The 16,783-nt window shown below is 35.9% G+C and overlaps 1 protein-coding gene across 2 annotated transcripts in view; it reads left to right on the top strand.

Annotated features, from left to right (window-relative positions):
• LOC106876111 (stromelysin-1) overlaps nucleotides 1-16,783 on the top strand; it is a 122,254-nt gene that overhangs the window by 86,653 nt on the left and 18,818 nt on the right. Inside the window, exons 1-3 of one of the 2 annotated variants that reach the window (XM_089341045.1) lie at nucleotides 4,678-5,878; nucleotides 10,613-10,704; nucleotides 16,648-16,775. In XM_089341045.1, the coding sequence (XP_089197171.1) occupies nucleotides 5,789-5,878; nucleotides 10,613-10,704; nucleotides 16,648-16,775 (310 nt within the window). In that variant the 5' untranslated portion in view covers nucleotides 4,678-5,788. Of the gene's footprint in view, nucleotides 1-4,677; nucleotides 5,879-10,612; nucleotides 10,705-16,647; nucleotides 16,776-16,783 lie in introns of those variants that run through there. The other variant, XM_089341044.1, reaches the window with a different exon arrangement.

Genomic DNA, 16,783 nt, shown 5'->3' with positions numbered 1-16,783 from the left:
TGTGCAGTATTTGCGTGTTATGTTTGTAACAACCTTACACAAACCGATTGATATTGGAGAACACTCGAAATACCTGCAGCACGAATACACATGTACGAGAGGGTGCTGAAACATTCCTGGCTTTAAGGGTATCCCAGAAGGCTTGGTTGGAGGCCCAAACTTCCGAGCTCTTTTACAGGGCTTACAAAAACTGAAGGATTGCTGCTATAAATGTGTGAATCTGAGAGGGAAATATATTGAGTAAAATCATAATTAACTGATCCTCCTGTATTTTCTTTCCAGCACCCTCCGTACATTCTTGCATTTTCTTATTTCTTTTACTGGTTCCAGTTATTGTACTGTGACTAAACCGGGGCATCCTCTTTAAGAATTTTGTCGATTACCTTTGCATTCTACCATCTTCTTTCATTTATAACTTATACTTTTTAATTTTTGCTTATTTCAGTGTTTAGATAGCAGCCATACTGGGGCATCACCTTGAAGATTTTATTCGAAAGAATCGACAGCGGTACTTATTTTTTTAAAAACCTGGTATTTAGTCTACCAGTATCCTATGCCGAACCCCTAAGTTACAGGGAAGTATACAACACAACAATGGTTGTCAAGCGGTGGTGGTGGGGACAAATACAGAAACAAAGATACACACACACTCACATACAAGCACACACACACACACACACACACACACACACACACACACACACACACACACACACACACACACACACACACACACAGATATATCCTCTACACTCTATTTAACAAAGTGAAGGGGTCTCTGGTCGACCTGGGCGAGGTGATGTGGACTTATTGCCCTCCCTGGGGAATTGCACAATCACTCTATTAACTATAGAAAGTGAGATCCCAAGGTTTTCTGCGATTTTATTCTGACTAGGTTCACCTTCAGACTGACGACACACAATAGGGCCTCATTGAAATTTAGACAGTTCCAAGGCCTCTTTTGTACATGGCATGATTAAACAGTCACATGTAGAACCTGAATATGTCAATTAGTAAAATAAATGTCAATTAGTAAAAAATATAAACATTTCCAAGTTTAAATAAGTATAAACCGATGTGTCTATTTAGTTCTGTCATCTCTTTGCATATTATTAATTATAGTAATTTCTCAATTATCATAGAATAATTCTAGTTCCTATAAAAGAGTATAATATTTTAATAAATAAGTATTTAATTATCTTATCCGTTGTTTTTATTCCTTAGTTATCTAGCGTAGCCATTAATAATTGTATATGTTATTAATTATAATAATTTTTCAATTATTATATAAGGTTATTTCCTATATATGAGTTTATTATCATGAATAAATAAACATTTGGTTGTCTTTTCTGTAATTTTTATTTTTAATTACACAGTGAGATCCTCATTATTATGTTGAACATAATAATTCTTCAGTTATAAAATAAGGTTAACTCCTATACAAGGGTTTATTATATATGTATGTATGTACCCTCACATCACATCACACCACGCACACACTACAACTGACCAACTCCTTTCTCCCTTCCCCATTTTCACACATACATACGTCAAGATCACCAGCATTCTATCTCCCACACATACAGCCCCTCGTTCTTCGATCACCGTTCTCTCTCTCCCCCCTTTGTTATCTCCCCCTTTTCTTAGCTCTCCTGTGTATAATTTCTAACTTCCGGTCAGCCATTACTATGATTGACCGTTGACTGAACACTATTCAATTTTTTTTCTCCGTGTTTTTTCTCCTTGTCTCCGTATTCTTTCTGTTGAAGAGCGTAGCTCGAAACGTTAAAGACTTTCCGAATTCCCGAGCGTCATACTAATACATCCTTTTGTTGTTTACACCACCTGTCCTCGTCTGTTGTTGTTTTTTCGTACATTCTCCCATATATATATATATATATATATATATATATATATATATATATACATGCATTCATGCATGCATACATACATACATACATACATATACACACACACACACACACACACACACACACACACATATATATATATATATAGGAAAATGAAAAAAAGCCAGAATGCTGAACTGGAAGCATAATTTAATAAAGATTTTTTCTAACCGGTTTTCATTGCGAAGAAGCAAATTATCAAGAAGAAGGAGAATGAAAATGTTTTTTTACAAAGAAGTACAAAATGAAGAAAATAATATATAAAACAATAATATATAAAAAAATAAATATACCCATACATTATATTGTCTTTGAGCTTTTGTAGTTCAATAGTAGTTCATTTATAAATTGGTAGGAAAAATAAGGATGCATGAGGGTTGAGAGTTTTGTTAGGTTTAAAAAAAAGGGTTAAAAGTTTGTGTTAAGCAGGAAATGTGGTGTCAAAACAGGAAGTGTGTGTAAGGGGAGACAAGTGTTTTTAGTTGGAGTTATGAACTCTTTTTTTCCAAACAGGAAGTTTGTGTCTGTTCATAGAGGAATAAGGTCACTGAGGGGTGTGTGTGTTAAGAAATGGTTGGAATTTCTCTATGAAAAGATTCTCCTTGTTGATTCTTTCTTGTGTGGAGATTCTGTCTTTACATTGATAGAAAGGGAATATAATGAATTTAGGGTTTTTGTTTCTGGTGCAAGAGTCTATGTGGCCACTGAGTGGAATTTGGCGGTATTGAGGGAGGTTTATTTGTTCCTTATGGACAGCTACTCTTCTACGTAATGGGAGGCTCGTCTGTCCGATATAGAAGTTTTGGCAACCTGCGCAAGTAAGAACATAAATGAGGTTACCCGAGGAACAAGAGAAATTGGTTTTAATTTTAAACTTTGTTCCTCGTTTGAAGGTAAATTCAGAGCCTTCAAGTAGGTAGGGGCAGGTGCCACAATTAGGGCGTGCACATTTTTTAACTGATGGGGGTGGAAGAGGTGTATGTAGTTTAGAATTGGTTAATAATGTTTTCAAAGATTTGTGTTGCCTTTTGCATTTAAGGACTTTGTGTGTATTAATGATATTGTTCATTTTCGGGTCTGTGGTGAGTAAGGGGAGGTTTTGTTTAATTGTGGTGAATGCTTCGATGTTATTGGGGTTATGGGTGGAGATGTATGGAAGTATTTTGGGGTTGGGTGTGTTATTATGTTGGTTGGTTTTTAGTGTGTTTTTGTCAAGTTCCTTGGCACGTTTCATTCCAAGATCTATGAGTGTGGAGGGATATTGGCGTTGTAATAGTGTTTTTTTGAGATCTTGTAAGCGTATTTCTCGAGTGGTTGGGTCAGAGACAATGGTGCAAATTCTTTTAGCTAAATTAAAGGGGATATTTATCTTGGTGTGTTTTGGGTGGCATGAGCTAGAAAGGAGGTATTGTTGTGAGTCTGTAGGTTTGTGGCAGATGTCGGTTGTGATTTGGTTATTAGGTGTTTTTATAATTAAGAGATCAAGAAAAAGGAGATGATGTTTGCTGAATTCCATAGTGAATTGAATGTTGGGATGTATGTTATTAAGAATGGATTTGAATTCTAGAAGTTTTTCATAGGGTTCATTCCATATGATGAAACAATCATCCAAATATCTTTTCCAGTTATCCATTAAAAAGATGTGGAAAAGGTGTCCAAATTTATGGCGTGAGGTTTCATATAGTGTTAATTCAAAAAAACCCCACTATTTACTGACTTATATATATATATTTATATATATATATATAAACGAAAGTAGCTATACGCAATATAAAACCAAAAAGGAAAAATTCAGTTGTCATTAATTGTGACTGAAGGCTGCCAGTAGCATCTATCTTATTAGAAATAGGAGTTAAAAACCCTTTGAACCGCAAGAAATCACATTTTCATATACTGATTGCATTGTTTTTTTAAACACAAGAACGCCTGTGATAGTTCAAGAAATATTCCTCTTAAAAAATTATGGCCCGGCGAGTTGTCTTCGTTCGCTTGATAGGAAAACTCAGCTATGAAGCGAAGGAAGACAACACGCCCGGCCATAATTTTTAAGAGAAATATTTCTTGAACTATCACCGGCGTTCTTGTGCTTAAAAAAAGCATTCTTTGCAGAGAACGGTTATCGTTTAGAGAAACTGAAGAGATGTCTACTTCACGTTAGATATGAAACCAATGGTCTTTTTCTAAACTATTACGTTACACATACAAAAATAAACAACAGCTCTGTATTTTAGATTTATGATCTTGTAACGAATATATATATATATATATATATATATATATATATATATATATATATATATATATATATATATATATATATATGCATGTGTATGTGCGTGTGTGGTCTGCATCTCTGTGTGTGTCTTTGCGTTGGTGCTGTGTTTGTCCTCTACATTCGATTAACAGTAACAGCTGGTTTGTTTGTGTTCCTGTGATATAGCGGTTCACCAAAAGAAAACTGATTAAATATGTACCAGACTTAAAAGAAAATATGTTACTAGGGCCGATTTGTTCGACTAATATATATTCTTCAAGTTGGTGCCCCAGCATGGGCGCACTCCAATGACCGAGACAAGTAAAAGATAAACAATGCATACACCTCAATGAAAATTTACACAGACCAGTGGTTCTCAACCGAGTTCTAGATGACCCTTAGTGGTCAATATGGCCATAGGGGTCCACATAAGAGTTTGTTAAGATTTATCTGCAATAAATCGGTATTACTTCTGCAATACTCAAAGAATATGTATTCTTTTACTCGTTTCAGTCAGTTGACCACGACCTTAGTAGAAGACACTTTCCATGCAATGGAAACGAACCCAGACCCATGTGGTTGAGAAGCAAGCTTCTTACCATACAACCATGCTAATTTTTATATATTATCCAATTTCTAAAAATATTTGATTATGAAAATATAAAGAAATTTTATTAAAACTTCAAATGGCTTTAGGGGACCATTCTATAAAAATAGTAATCAAAGGGATCCAGACAAAATGTGGACCCTTTTTTCAGAAACACTGCAACATCTAAATACATACACATCTATACATGATAATATACATACATGCAAAATAACTGGGATTTTGAGAATCATCTGTTTAGTGACGTACATACATAGTCTCATGACAACAGACGCACACAAACACGCCTATTGTCTGTTGACTGTCTATCTGTATGTATGTATACACACACACACACACACACACACACACATACACACACACACACACACACACACACACACACATAGGGACAATTACAACTTTTCCTTTTCTCCACTCCTTCATAAACACATAAATACATACAAACATACATACATACATATATACATATGTGTGTGTGTATGCATACATAAACATGCGTGTACGCACATATACATACACACACAGACACGCACACACACACGCACACACACACATATTTATATACGTATGTAGTCATATGTACAACTGAACAACTATTCCCTTTTATAGACACACAAACATCCACGTACACACACACACACATATACATATTTCCATTTATAATTATACACACCGCGCGCAGACGCATACATACACACATACACGCATACATATACAAATATTTACAGGCGTTTACATATTTATGTACTCATATGTATAACTGAACAATTATTCCCTTTTATAGATACACACACATTCACGTGCACACACACACACACACACATTTCCATTTCTAGCTACACACACACACACACACACACACACACACACACACATTTCCATTTCTAGCTACACACACCGCACACAGTCGCCCACACACGCATACACGCATATATATACAAATACTTAGAGGCAACTTGTTATATACATCCATATATAAATTCTCATTTACTGTGAAGCCGAGATACACGAAGGATGAACGTGAGGAAAATGGACGTTCTCTGTCTGATATTTATCAGTTTCTCCCTATACATGTTTCCATGTCAAGGGGATGTAAATCATCAGGTAAGAAACATTTCCATAAGTTTATGTATATATTTATGCTTCTTCTTTTTCCTTCTCTTTACCTGTTTTCAATTATTGGATTGCATTCAGGCTGTGTCATCGCCTTGAAGTGTTTAGTCGAACAAATCGATCCTAGTAGATTTTTTTTTGCTTTGTTTCCTCTTTTGAAGTCTGGTACTTATGCCATCAGTCTCTTAAGTCGAAAGCGTTAAGTTTTCGCAAAAGATCTGGCATTGGATTTAGGGCTGAAAAAAACAGAAGCACAAAGAGTGTGTCAACTTGGAATATCTCTGTTGAAGCATCAGAGACAGTCTTTCCACTTTTAGTTACAGCTGTATATATATGTGATGCGCGTGTATGTATGCATATGTATGTATGTATGTATGTATGTATGTATGTATGTATGTATGTATATATATATATATATATATATATATATATATATATATATATATATCTGTAATATAATATGTGACAATTATTCGGCATCTCGTCAATTATCGAGGCAATGGAAAAATCCATTTTTTGATTGCCTCGATAATTGACGAAATGCCGGAGCAGGTTTCCGCCCCGACATCCGAAACTCGGTGTCTTATTATGGCAACCGAATAAATAATTGTCGCATATCATATTACAGATAAATTCTTCTATTTACATAATATCGAGGTCTCCTTTCATTCTTTTGTTGTCGTACCATTACTATTAATATATATATATATATGTATAAGTTCAAATAAAGGTTACAAACCTCAATAAGAGATAATAAAATCCAATGAAAATACTGGTTAGTTACCTATTTAATAAGTGTTCAATATTATAATCAATATTCAACTGTAAGGTAACTAGATAAACCGCGGTTTATATATATTTTAAGAAGATAACAAAATACAGAGATAATTAATAATTATTTATTAATTAAAAAATTAGACATCATTTCTGACAGTTGTTTTGATTCCAGACCTTCAGAAATTAATTACCATAATTAAAGTCATTTAAAGTCGAATCTCATTAGGGGTTCATATTCCTGCTAGCTGAGTATACGGCTCCACACCGTTAACTGATAAAATTTATATATAAAGAACATGATATAAACTTTAGAAAGGTGAGGAAGGTAGAATATTTATTGGATTTATAATAAAAGTAAGAATAGAACGATACATCATCCTAGGGTGTTAAATAAAAGAAATTGCAAAGATAGGTATATGAGCATAATTGCAATATATTGCAAAGTATTATGCACCAATTCTAATGCTATGGATAAGCAGTGTATAAATTGATATTAGGAAACTGATAAGTGAATAAAATAGAAATTAAAAATTAAAATAGAAATAAAGTATAAATTAAATCAAAAATAAAAGGGAAATCCATAATTAAAGACTAAATGTGTATAGAATCAAAATAACGACAATAGTTAAAGGTACATTCTTTTGGTGTTTTATATTATTGTATTATAATATAATTATATACTATAGAGGTGAAAATACAAAAAGCCTAAAAGAAATAAAATAACCTAATAACATAAGATATAGTGTCTTACTGCGTAGACAAGTGATTGTTTGTTATGTAATAGTTTGTCTTATATATATATAAGCATAACGTATATGCATGTACATTTGTATGTATACATATATATACATATACATATACATATATATATATATATATATATATATATATATATATATATATATATATATATAGAGAGAGAGAGAGAGAGAGAGAGAGACAGGTATGTCATATTTTCCGTTTGTTGTCTTTTTATTTAATCCTGAAAATATTATTTATTTAACGCACGCACTCATTAATTTTTTAGCCATTTGTAGAAATATTCTTGGAATATTTTTGTAACCGTTTGCCTCTTTACTTTGCTTCTCTTATTTCCTTTCTCTCTTTCTCTCTCTCTCTCTCCCTTGCTGTCTGTCTTTCTCTGTTACCCTCCTCCCACTATCACGTGATCCGCGACGGTCTGAGGTGGTGTCATTATTTTCGCGTATCCTTCAACTGAACTGCTCACGATTTTCTGAGCTCTTCACTCTACCCATCTGTAGTCCTTTTGGATAGTTTTTCATTTCTCCTTCGCGCTACCCATTTTCGTCTTGTCTTGCAGCCCTAAGGCTTTTTTGTTGCATATGTATTATTATCATTTTAATTGTTGTCTTCGTGTGGTCTTATTCTGTTTGTTGTTTTGTCCCTCGTCCGCTTACTAGCGATCTCGACTCGTGCCCCGTATCGTTTTGTTATGTTTAGGTCCCATTCCCTGTAAGTTTCGTACCGGTGCCTCCAGAGTGGAAGCACTATTATCGATAATGGCTGAAATTGCGCTTTGACCCTTTGGCCGATAACTGAAGAGGAGTTGGTGACCTTCTGTGTTTCCCGTTCATCTGTGTATTTAGTATATGTTCGTGTGTTTATTTACTAGACACTATATATATATATATATATATATATATATATATATATATATATATATATATACATATATATATATATATATATATATATATGTAAATGTAATGGTATAGGTTAGGAGTCGGCGGTTACAATTTGTAACGATATATTTTAGGATATGCGTTGGAGTCGGCAGTTACTAATTGTTATAAAGGTAACTGTTATTGTTGGTTGTTACCACCGTAACGGTAGAGGCAGTTATTCGTTTCGAGTTGTTATATCGATGATGTTGATTTTGCAGTTGTGAAAGAAGTTGAAAGAAGAACAGCGGTCGAAGTTTATGTTATCTCCAAATTTATTTACCGTTACTTTTATAATACGCCATGTCTCGACAGCCATATGTGTATCAGATAAAAAGAATAGAAAAAGTTATCTTCTCTTGTATGTTGTTCCTGTTTATGCTGGCCAACTACTAGCTGCTTAACTTGGGATTAAAGGATGATAGAGTAAATGTAAGTGTAGGAAGCCGATAAAATGATACCTTCATGTTGCCTGACATTTAAACAGCAGCGGTGTTGGGACAAGACACTGTCATATTTGATATTCTAGCTGTAAGCCTTCTCTCAGTTGAATTATCTCACTAACTGGATTCTGTCTGTGGTCGCCTCTGTGTCATCTCCTTTGGCCAACTAACTTCTTCCTGCAGTGTTTAGTATTTATAATTATTCAAACTAGTTAGAAGGAGAGACATATTGTTTAGAACAATAGATTTCGTTGGGGGTCCACTGTTATCTCAATTCTAGCTTTTCATGGCCTAGGATGGTCAAGTGGCAAAGACAAGAATCGGCTTGGCAAAGCCATATGGTAAATATAATTGCGATCACTCACAGAAAAAAAAATGCTATTGTTTTACCGTGAGAAAAGTGCTGTTGAAATGTTAAAGGAAATTGGCAGATTCAGGTTCGAATCTACTCTGTGCCTACATGAACTCACCACACACATATATAAATAATTTTTGCTTTCATTCTCTTTGGAATTACTTTTTTTCGTGGTTTGGGCTTGACTGCCCTTTCTAGCATGTAAGGCGTCCTGTCAGGGGTCATCTCTCTGTATAAATCCTTATGCACTCTTATATATATATATATACATATATATATATATGTACCCTTTTTATTTGTTTCAGTCATTTGACTGCGGCTATGCTGGAGCACCGCCTTTAGTCGAGCAAATCGACCCCAGGACTTATTCTTTGTAAGCCTAGTACTTATTCTATCGGTCGCTTTGGCTGAACCACTAGGTTACGGGGACGTAAACACTCGAACATCGGTTGTCCAGCGATGTTTGGAGACAGACACAGACTCACACACACACACACACACACACACACACACACACACACACACACACACACACACACACACATCATTATAGATATAGGGCAGGGAAATGTCAATGTATTAATAAATTAATAATTAACAATTTTGCCAAGTAGTTCGGTATGCAAAAAACCATTATCGGTAAATGTTTTATAATTATAAACATAATTAAGGGATCGGCAAAACATACCGAAAATTTAGAAATAGCAGTTAAAATACTAATTCTACTACTACAATATATCTCCAACAGATAGCGATATTCGTGACTCACATAATAATAATAATAATAATAATAATAATAATAATAATAATAATAATAATAATAATAATAATAATAATAATGCCCTGATGCAGTACCAGGCAGTGGCTCTCATGGCTTCTGATCTTAATTGATTGGAAGTGTTATCATGTACATTGTTCTGTCTTGGTATAAAAAGATGGGCTATAGCAAATATTCTGCTTAATACCACAGATTTGCTTGTCAGTTGTTTGACCTTAACCAGTTGAGCATGTCTCTTGGTGGTTGATGATATGTGCATCTCTGATCATGAGCAGAAGTAGTTGGGGAGCATCATAGACATGTGTTGAGAGGAATTCTTTGGGGTTTGAATAATTCCCCTTTGGAAACATAGGTGTTTTGCTCAACATCCTTAAACAAACCTTATCCAGGGACCTTTTGAGCGGGATGGGCTACTCCACCTGAAAAAAATTCTAACTGGGCCCCACCTGCAAGGTCATGCTCTGTTTATCTTGATATGAGACCACCATGTCACGTACATATGGTTGTGATGCATGTGCCTGGTGTACCCTTATCAGACGGGTTGTCATGATGGATATACTGGGCTTCGTATATTTTACCCCAGTGTCACTTTGAATGCATGCACTGCTCTCTCACTTAATAATAATAATAATAATAATAATAATAATAATAAAGTATTATGTATCTTCGTTATTTTTTTCTCTCTTTCAGGCTATACTTGTTCGGTATGGTTATATCAAAATTGCCAACAACTCTGATCGAAGTGCAGAATTAAGTCCAGAAAACATTACAGAAGGAATTCAGTAAATGAGTATATCTATCTATCTATCTATCTATCTATCTATCTATCTATCTATCTATCTATCTATCTATCTATCTATCTATCTATCTTTCTGTCTGTCTGACTGTCTGTCTATCTCACTCTCTAGCTGTATGTAAATGTGAGTGTATGTATGTACGTATGTATGTATGCATGCATTATGTATGTATGTATATATATATATATATATATATATATATATATATATATATATATATATATATATATATAATTGAAAATATATGGAGTCAACTAGGTGTTCGGTTGGATATTTATTTTCAATCACTACAATTATTTCTACGTAAAGTAGTTCTCTAGACATGCAGGTACTTGATTATGCAACCGTTTCCCTGCATTAAGAGATCTAATTGTGTTTTCTCAAGCGATATGTAAATATTGTCTCCATAAGTTCAAATTCTCGGCTTCAAGAGCATCCTCTCTGTCGTGGCCTGAAGTTAGCAGTAGCCACTGAGTTAAACAGAAGTGTGTTGATGCTGAAGGACTGCTGGTAAGCTGCTTTGAATGTGTAGATGTAGTGATACGGTGATTTTTCTAGTGTTAAAGGGGGTTGCTGTTTTAAAGGGATTGGCATTTGATTTCTTTGTACTGTTGATTTGTTCTTCATGATAAAGAACGAGAATACACGATAATAAACGAGACAGAACGGGATTCCCATATATATATATACATAGATCACGGGACATAACTTAGAAGAATATCTTAATTCTTATCTCCTTGCATTGACTCTGGACTTTTGCGAGAAATTAGGTCCAGCATAGATTGATTAATTCCTTATTTATCTTATGCGAGAACACTCCTACGTGCATCGTATTTATACATACATACACACACACACACACACACACACACACACACACACACACACACACACACATATATATATATATATATGTACTGATCTGTGATAGAAAATTCAACAAAAAAGTAATCCATTTGATGAGAGATAAATATTATTTATTTAATGTATTAAAGCGCTACTTATAGTTTCATATGTTGAGAAAACTCAAACATAATCTTCAGGCGCAAACCACATATCATAACGAACTAAAGAAATTGAATAAAAAAGAAACGCGAAAAAACTGAGAAGGCGGCATATAGAAAACGCAAAAAAAAAAAAAATAAAAAACGCAAAACTGAAAACGAAAACAGAAACTAAAATGTCAGAAAAAAAGTAAAAGGTAGAAATGAAAAAAGTGCTAACCTCTTTAGACCTTAAATTTTCAGTGGTTGCATGCTAATATATAAATACATTCTGAAGAATTGGAAAATTCCGCATATTCCTGACTGATTTGATATCTTTCCAGCCTTATCATTTAAGCTGTAAGGAGGATAGCTCTTTTATACATGTTTACCTTTTATATTTACTTTTAGTTTCTGCATTTCGTTTTCGGTTTTTCGTTTTCCGTTGTTTACTGTCTGCGTTTTCTATATGCTGCCTTCTCTGTTTTTTCGCGTTTCTTCTATTATTCAATGTCTTTAGTTCTTTATGATATGTGGTTTGCGCCTGAAGAATATGTTTGAGTTTTCTCAAAATACGAAACAATTGGTAGCGCTTTAATACATGATAAATAGTATAGATAAATAGTATAAATAAATAGTATATACACACACATATATATATGTATATATATATACATATACATACATATATATATATACTTATATGTATATATATACACATCTATCTATCTATCTATCTATCTATCTATCTATCTATCTATCTATCTATCTATCTATCTATATGGTGGGAATTTACAAAAAACAAAAGACGAAGACGGGTGTGTAAACAACAAACAGATGTATTAGTTTAACGCTCGGGAAGTGACAAAGTCTTTTACGTTTCGAGCCTACGCTCTTCGACAGAAAGGAACACAGAAATAAACAGGAAGAGAAAACACAAAAGTTTTAGTGGCTAGCGAACTATCATGGCGAATGCTGGACAGAAGAGTCACACAGGAGAGCTAGGAAGAAGGGGAGATAATAAAGTAGTGGTGATATCAAAACGAAGGTGTGGCGTGCGTGTGTATGTGAGAGCGTGTATGTGCGTGTGGAAGGGAGCTGGTGACCCTAACGTGTGCATGTGTGCATCTGTAGGTGTGTGGATGATGGTGTGGGTGCTTGGAAGTGGTCAGTGCTAGTGTGTGCGGGGTGGTGTGATGTGGTGTGGTATGGTGGTGTGTGGTGTGGTGGTGGTGTAGTGTGGTGGCTTGGTGGTGTTTGTGTGTGGAGGAAGGAAGAATAGGGAAGCAAGGGTAGGGTCTAAAGGATGGGGTGAGGGTGGGATAGTATGTATAGGAATGGTGAGGTTGGAATGTGTAGGGGTGGGGTAACGAGGGAGGGGTGACGATGACGGGAGAGGGTGGAAGGGAGTAGGTGGGTAGGAGTGAAGAGAGGGAGCAAGTGTCAAAGCAAGGGAGGAGGGGTGGGGGAAGGAAGGAGGTGTGAAAGGAAGAGAGGAGAGAGGAGGAGGGTTAGATGAAGAGGGGAGGAGAGTTGAGCCCATGTGGCACAAAGGAGCGAGGAGAGAAGACTAATCCCTGCTCACAGCGAAGACGGGAGTCCGGATGGCCCCTGTGAAAGGACAAACCGAACACAGACAGGCGTTGTAAGGAGTGACAAGTAGAGTGGAAATGGCAGGAGACCGGGTTGTCGTTGCTGGGTCTGATGTCTTGGAGGTATTCCGGTCAGCCAAGCGGTGTCCCGTTTGACCGATGTATAGAGAAGGACAGAGAGAGCAGGAGATGCAGTAGATGACGTTGTTAGAAGTGCAGGTGAAGGAGTCAGTGATATGATAGGGTCGATGATAGGTGCTTGTGAGGAGGGTGGTGTTGGAGAGGTAAGGGAAAGTGCGGCAGCGTGGGCAGGAGCAGGGGAAGCCGGGTTGGGAGGTTGGGTTAGGGAAAAAGCTGTGTACCAAGAGATCTCGTAGGTTGTGGGCTCGTTTGAAGGAGAGGAGGGGTAGGTTAGGGAAAATGTGCGAAGTGGAGGGGTCGGACTGGAATCATCGGAAGGTTCGGAGAATGGTGCGTTGGAGAGGTAGGTGGTGGGTGGTAGGTGAAGGGAAACGGGAGGCGAGAGCGGTGGGAGAGAGCAGATGCACGGTCCACGGAACGTGCTCTGGAAAGGGCAGTGTGAATAGTGGTGAGGGGATATCTATGTAGGATGAAGTAGCGAGCCATGAGTTGAGACTGAGTCTCAAAGTCATGGTCGTCACTGCAGAGCCCGCATAGACAGAGGAATTGGGAATAGGGGATGGAGAGCTTGGTCTGTTTAGGGTGGAAGGAGGAGAAGTTGAGGTATGAATGTGAGTCTGTGTGTTTGTAGTGGATGAAGGTGGTAAGAGTGGAGTGATGAATGCTGACCGAAATGCCGAGAAAGGCGACTGAGGTATCGGAAATAGTGCTGGAGAAGTGGAGGGCAGGATGGAAAGATTTGACAAAAGAGAGGAAGTTCGAGGGAGAGTGAGTTCGCACCGATATAGTCATCAATATAGGAGTTGGACCAGTGAAACTTGAGAATATTTGGGCCTCGATGTAGCCAACGAACAGGTTCGCATAGTTGGGGCCCATTCTCGTTCCCATGGCCACTTCCGAAAACTGCTGGTAAAAATCATCTGCGAACGAGAAGCAATTAAGTGAGAGGGTAAGTTCGGCCAGACAAAGGAGTGTAGATGTGTCAGATTGGGGGTTGAATTTCTTGGTGAGATCCGGGCCATGATTGACAATGATCCTTCCAAATCAATCAGGTGAATCGCCAGGGACATGGGAGTCTCTTATCAGGCAGGTAGTGCATGAAGGCGTTCGGTATTCTTCATACAAGATGAGAAAAAACCAATTTTTATCCCAAGCCATCAAGGACAAGAGGGAAGACCGTGTTACGAAATTTTTGAACAAACTCAAGCATCCCCTCCAACCAAACATTCTTTGGTTTTTCACAGACGAGAAAAATTTCTGCCTGGATAAATGGTGAACATACAGAACAACCGGTGGCTTGCCGTGTCCCCAAAGCATGTACCAGCATCATAGTGATGGCAACGTTATGTCTGGGTTCAGACTCAAAGTTGAAGGTCAATCTGTGCCAAACAGCTTTGTTCTGCCTGCTTGAGCTTCGTTACTATGGCAACTGTTTTGATACTTATTGATCAGACCACGTATGTATATATATATATATATATATATATATATATATATATATATATATATATATATATATATATATATATATATACATATGTATATATTTGTGTGTGTGTGTGTGTGTCTGCCACCGCGCCATCGATTGACAATACCGATGCTGGTGTGTTTATGTCACCGTGGCTTAGCGGTTCGGCAAAAAAAAAACCGATGGAATAAGTACTAGGTTTACAAAGAATAAGTCCAAGAGTCGACTTTGTTGCGGTGCTCCAACATGACCGCAAGCAACTGACTGAAACAAGTAAAACAATAAAAGCAAAATAATATATATAAACGAAAGTTTATCAGGAATCAAATTTGATTTCTGATAAACTCTCGCTTATTCTGTTATTACCTGTATTCTTAGTGCATAGTATGCTTGTATACCCATGTCCAGGGTTAACATAGTTAATTTACACCGGTAGCAATTACGGATATTCTTAGCTCTTAGACGGTTATTCTAACCGCTCACTCTACTTACCTATATATATATATAAAATTTAGATTAAAAGTGAATATGGTACTTAAGTTTAGGCACCAGAATTTAGTATGGTATTATCCGAACAATTCCCAAAAATAAGGTGATCAAAAATCAAAATAAGGAACAAGGATATTCAACAAGGATAACCTTGAATATCCTTGTTGCTTATTTTGATTTTTGATATATATATATATATATATATATATATATATAAATCAAGAAAAATGAAAAATGAAGAAAAATCTCCAGTATTTTTGCTCCTTATATTTCTCTTATATATATATATATATATATATATATATATATATATATATATATATATATATATATATATATATAACTTCTGTTCACCCTCTAATTCCTTATGTACTTTGTACTTCTATATGTAAACCATGTTGGCAAAATAACATAGTCTGCCATGGACACCTGTGCTTTGGTTCTTTCTTTCTTTTTCTTTTCTTCCTTTCTTTTGTCATTTTTGCTATGAATTAAATTAATGAATTCAACGGGATACACCGTCTGCAAGTAGTTGGGTTCAGCATATTATCCTCCATTTTCTAATTGTTACACAAATTTTGAGTAAAACCTCCACTTTTACCCGCTCCCATTGATTGCACCTAGTATAGCACTAGTGTAGCAATAATTGGGTACCCTCCCAGCAGTATACTGGATAGATACTATCCCTTAGTGGGTTGTACCCCCCAACCCCTAACTCTCTCACGTTATATATATATATATATATATATATATATATATATATATATATATATATATATATACATACATACATACATACATACATACATACATACATACATACATACATACATATATATATCTTTATACATATACATGTATATATGTATGTATGTGTGTATGTGTGCATGTATGCGTTCATGCATTATGTATATCTGTATGTGTGTTTGGGTTCACAGCCCCACCTCACTGCTTGACAACTGGTGTTGCTCTGTTTACAAACCCACTGGTAAAAGAGACCGATAGAATAAGTACCAGATGTTTGCTTTTGAAATGCTATACCCTGGGGCTGATTTGTTCAATTAATTCCTTGAAGATGGTACCGTAACATGGTCATAGTCAGTGACTGAAACAAATAAAAGGGAAATGATAACATATAAAAATATATGCTTCCTCACCGATTTGTTTGTATGACATTCCCCACCCCCGTGTATCATACTTTTGTCCTATTTTTAAATTTCATTCTTATGATTTTTTATATTATATTTTTCATCAGAAAATTTCAAAAATTCAATGGGCTTCAAGTAACCGGAGTTATGGACAAGCCCACCACAATTCTAATGACCACGTCGCGCTGTGGAAATTTGGACTATTTAAACGACAAAATGGCTGCATTTACAACAGGTGAGCGA

Source organism: Octopus bimaculoides, chromosome 24 (assembly GCF_046866305.1).
Source record: "Octopus bimaculoides isolate indiv1 chromosome 24, ASM4686630v1, whole genome shotgun sequence".
NCBI classification, from domain to species: domain Eukaryota; kingdom Metazoa; phylum Mollusca; class Cephalopoda; order Octopoda; family Octopodidae; genus Octopus; species Octopus bimaculoides.
Note: the sequence above shows the minus strand (reverse complement) of the source record. Positions and strands in the feature narration are given on the sequence as shown.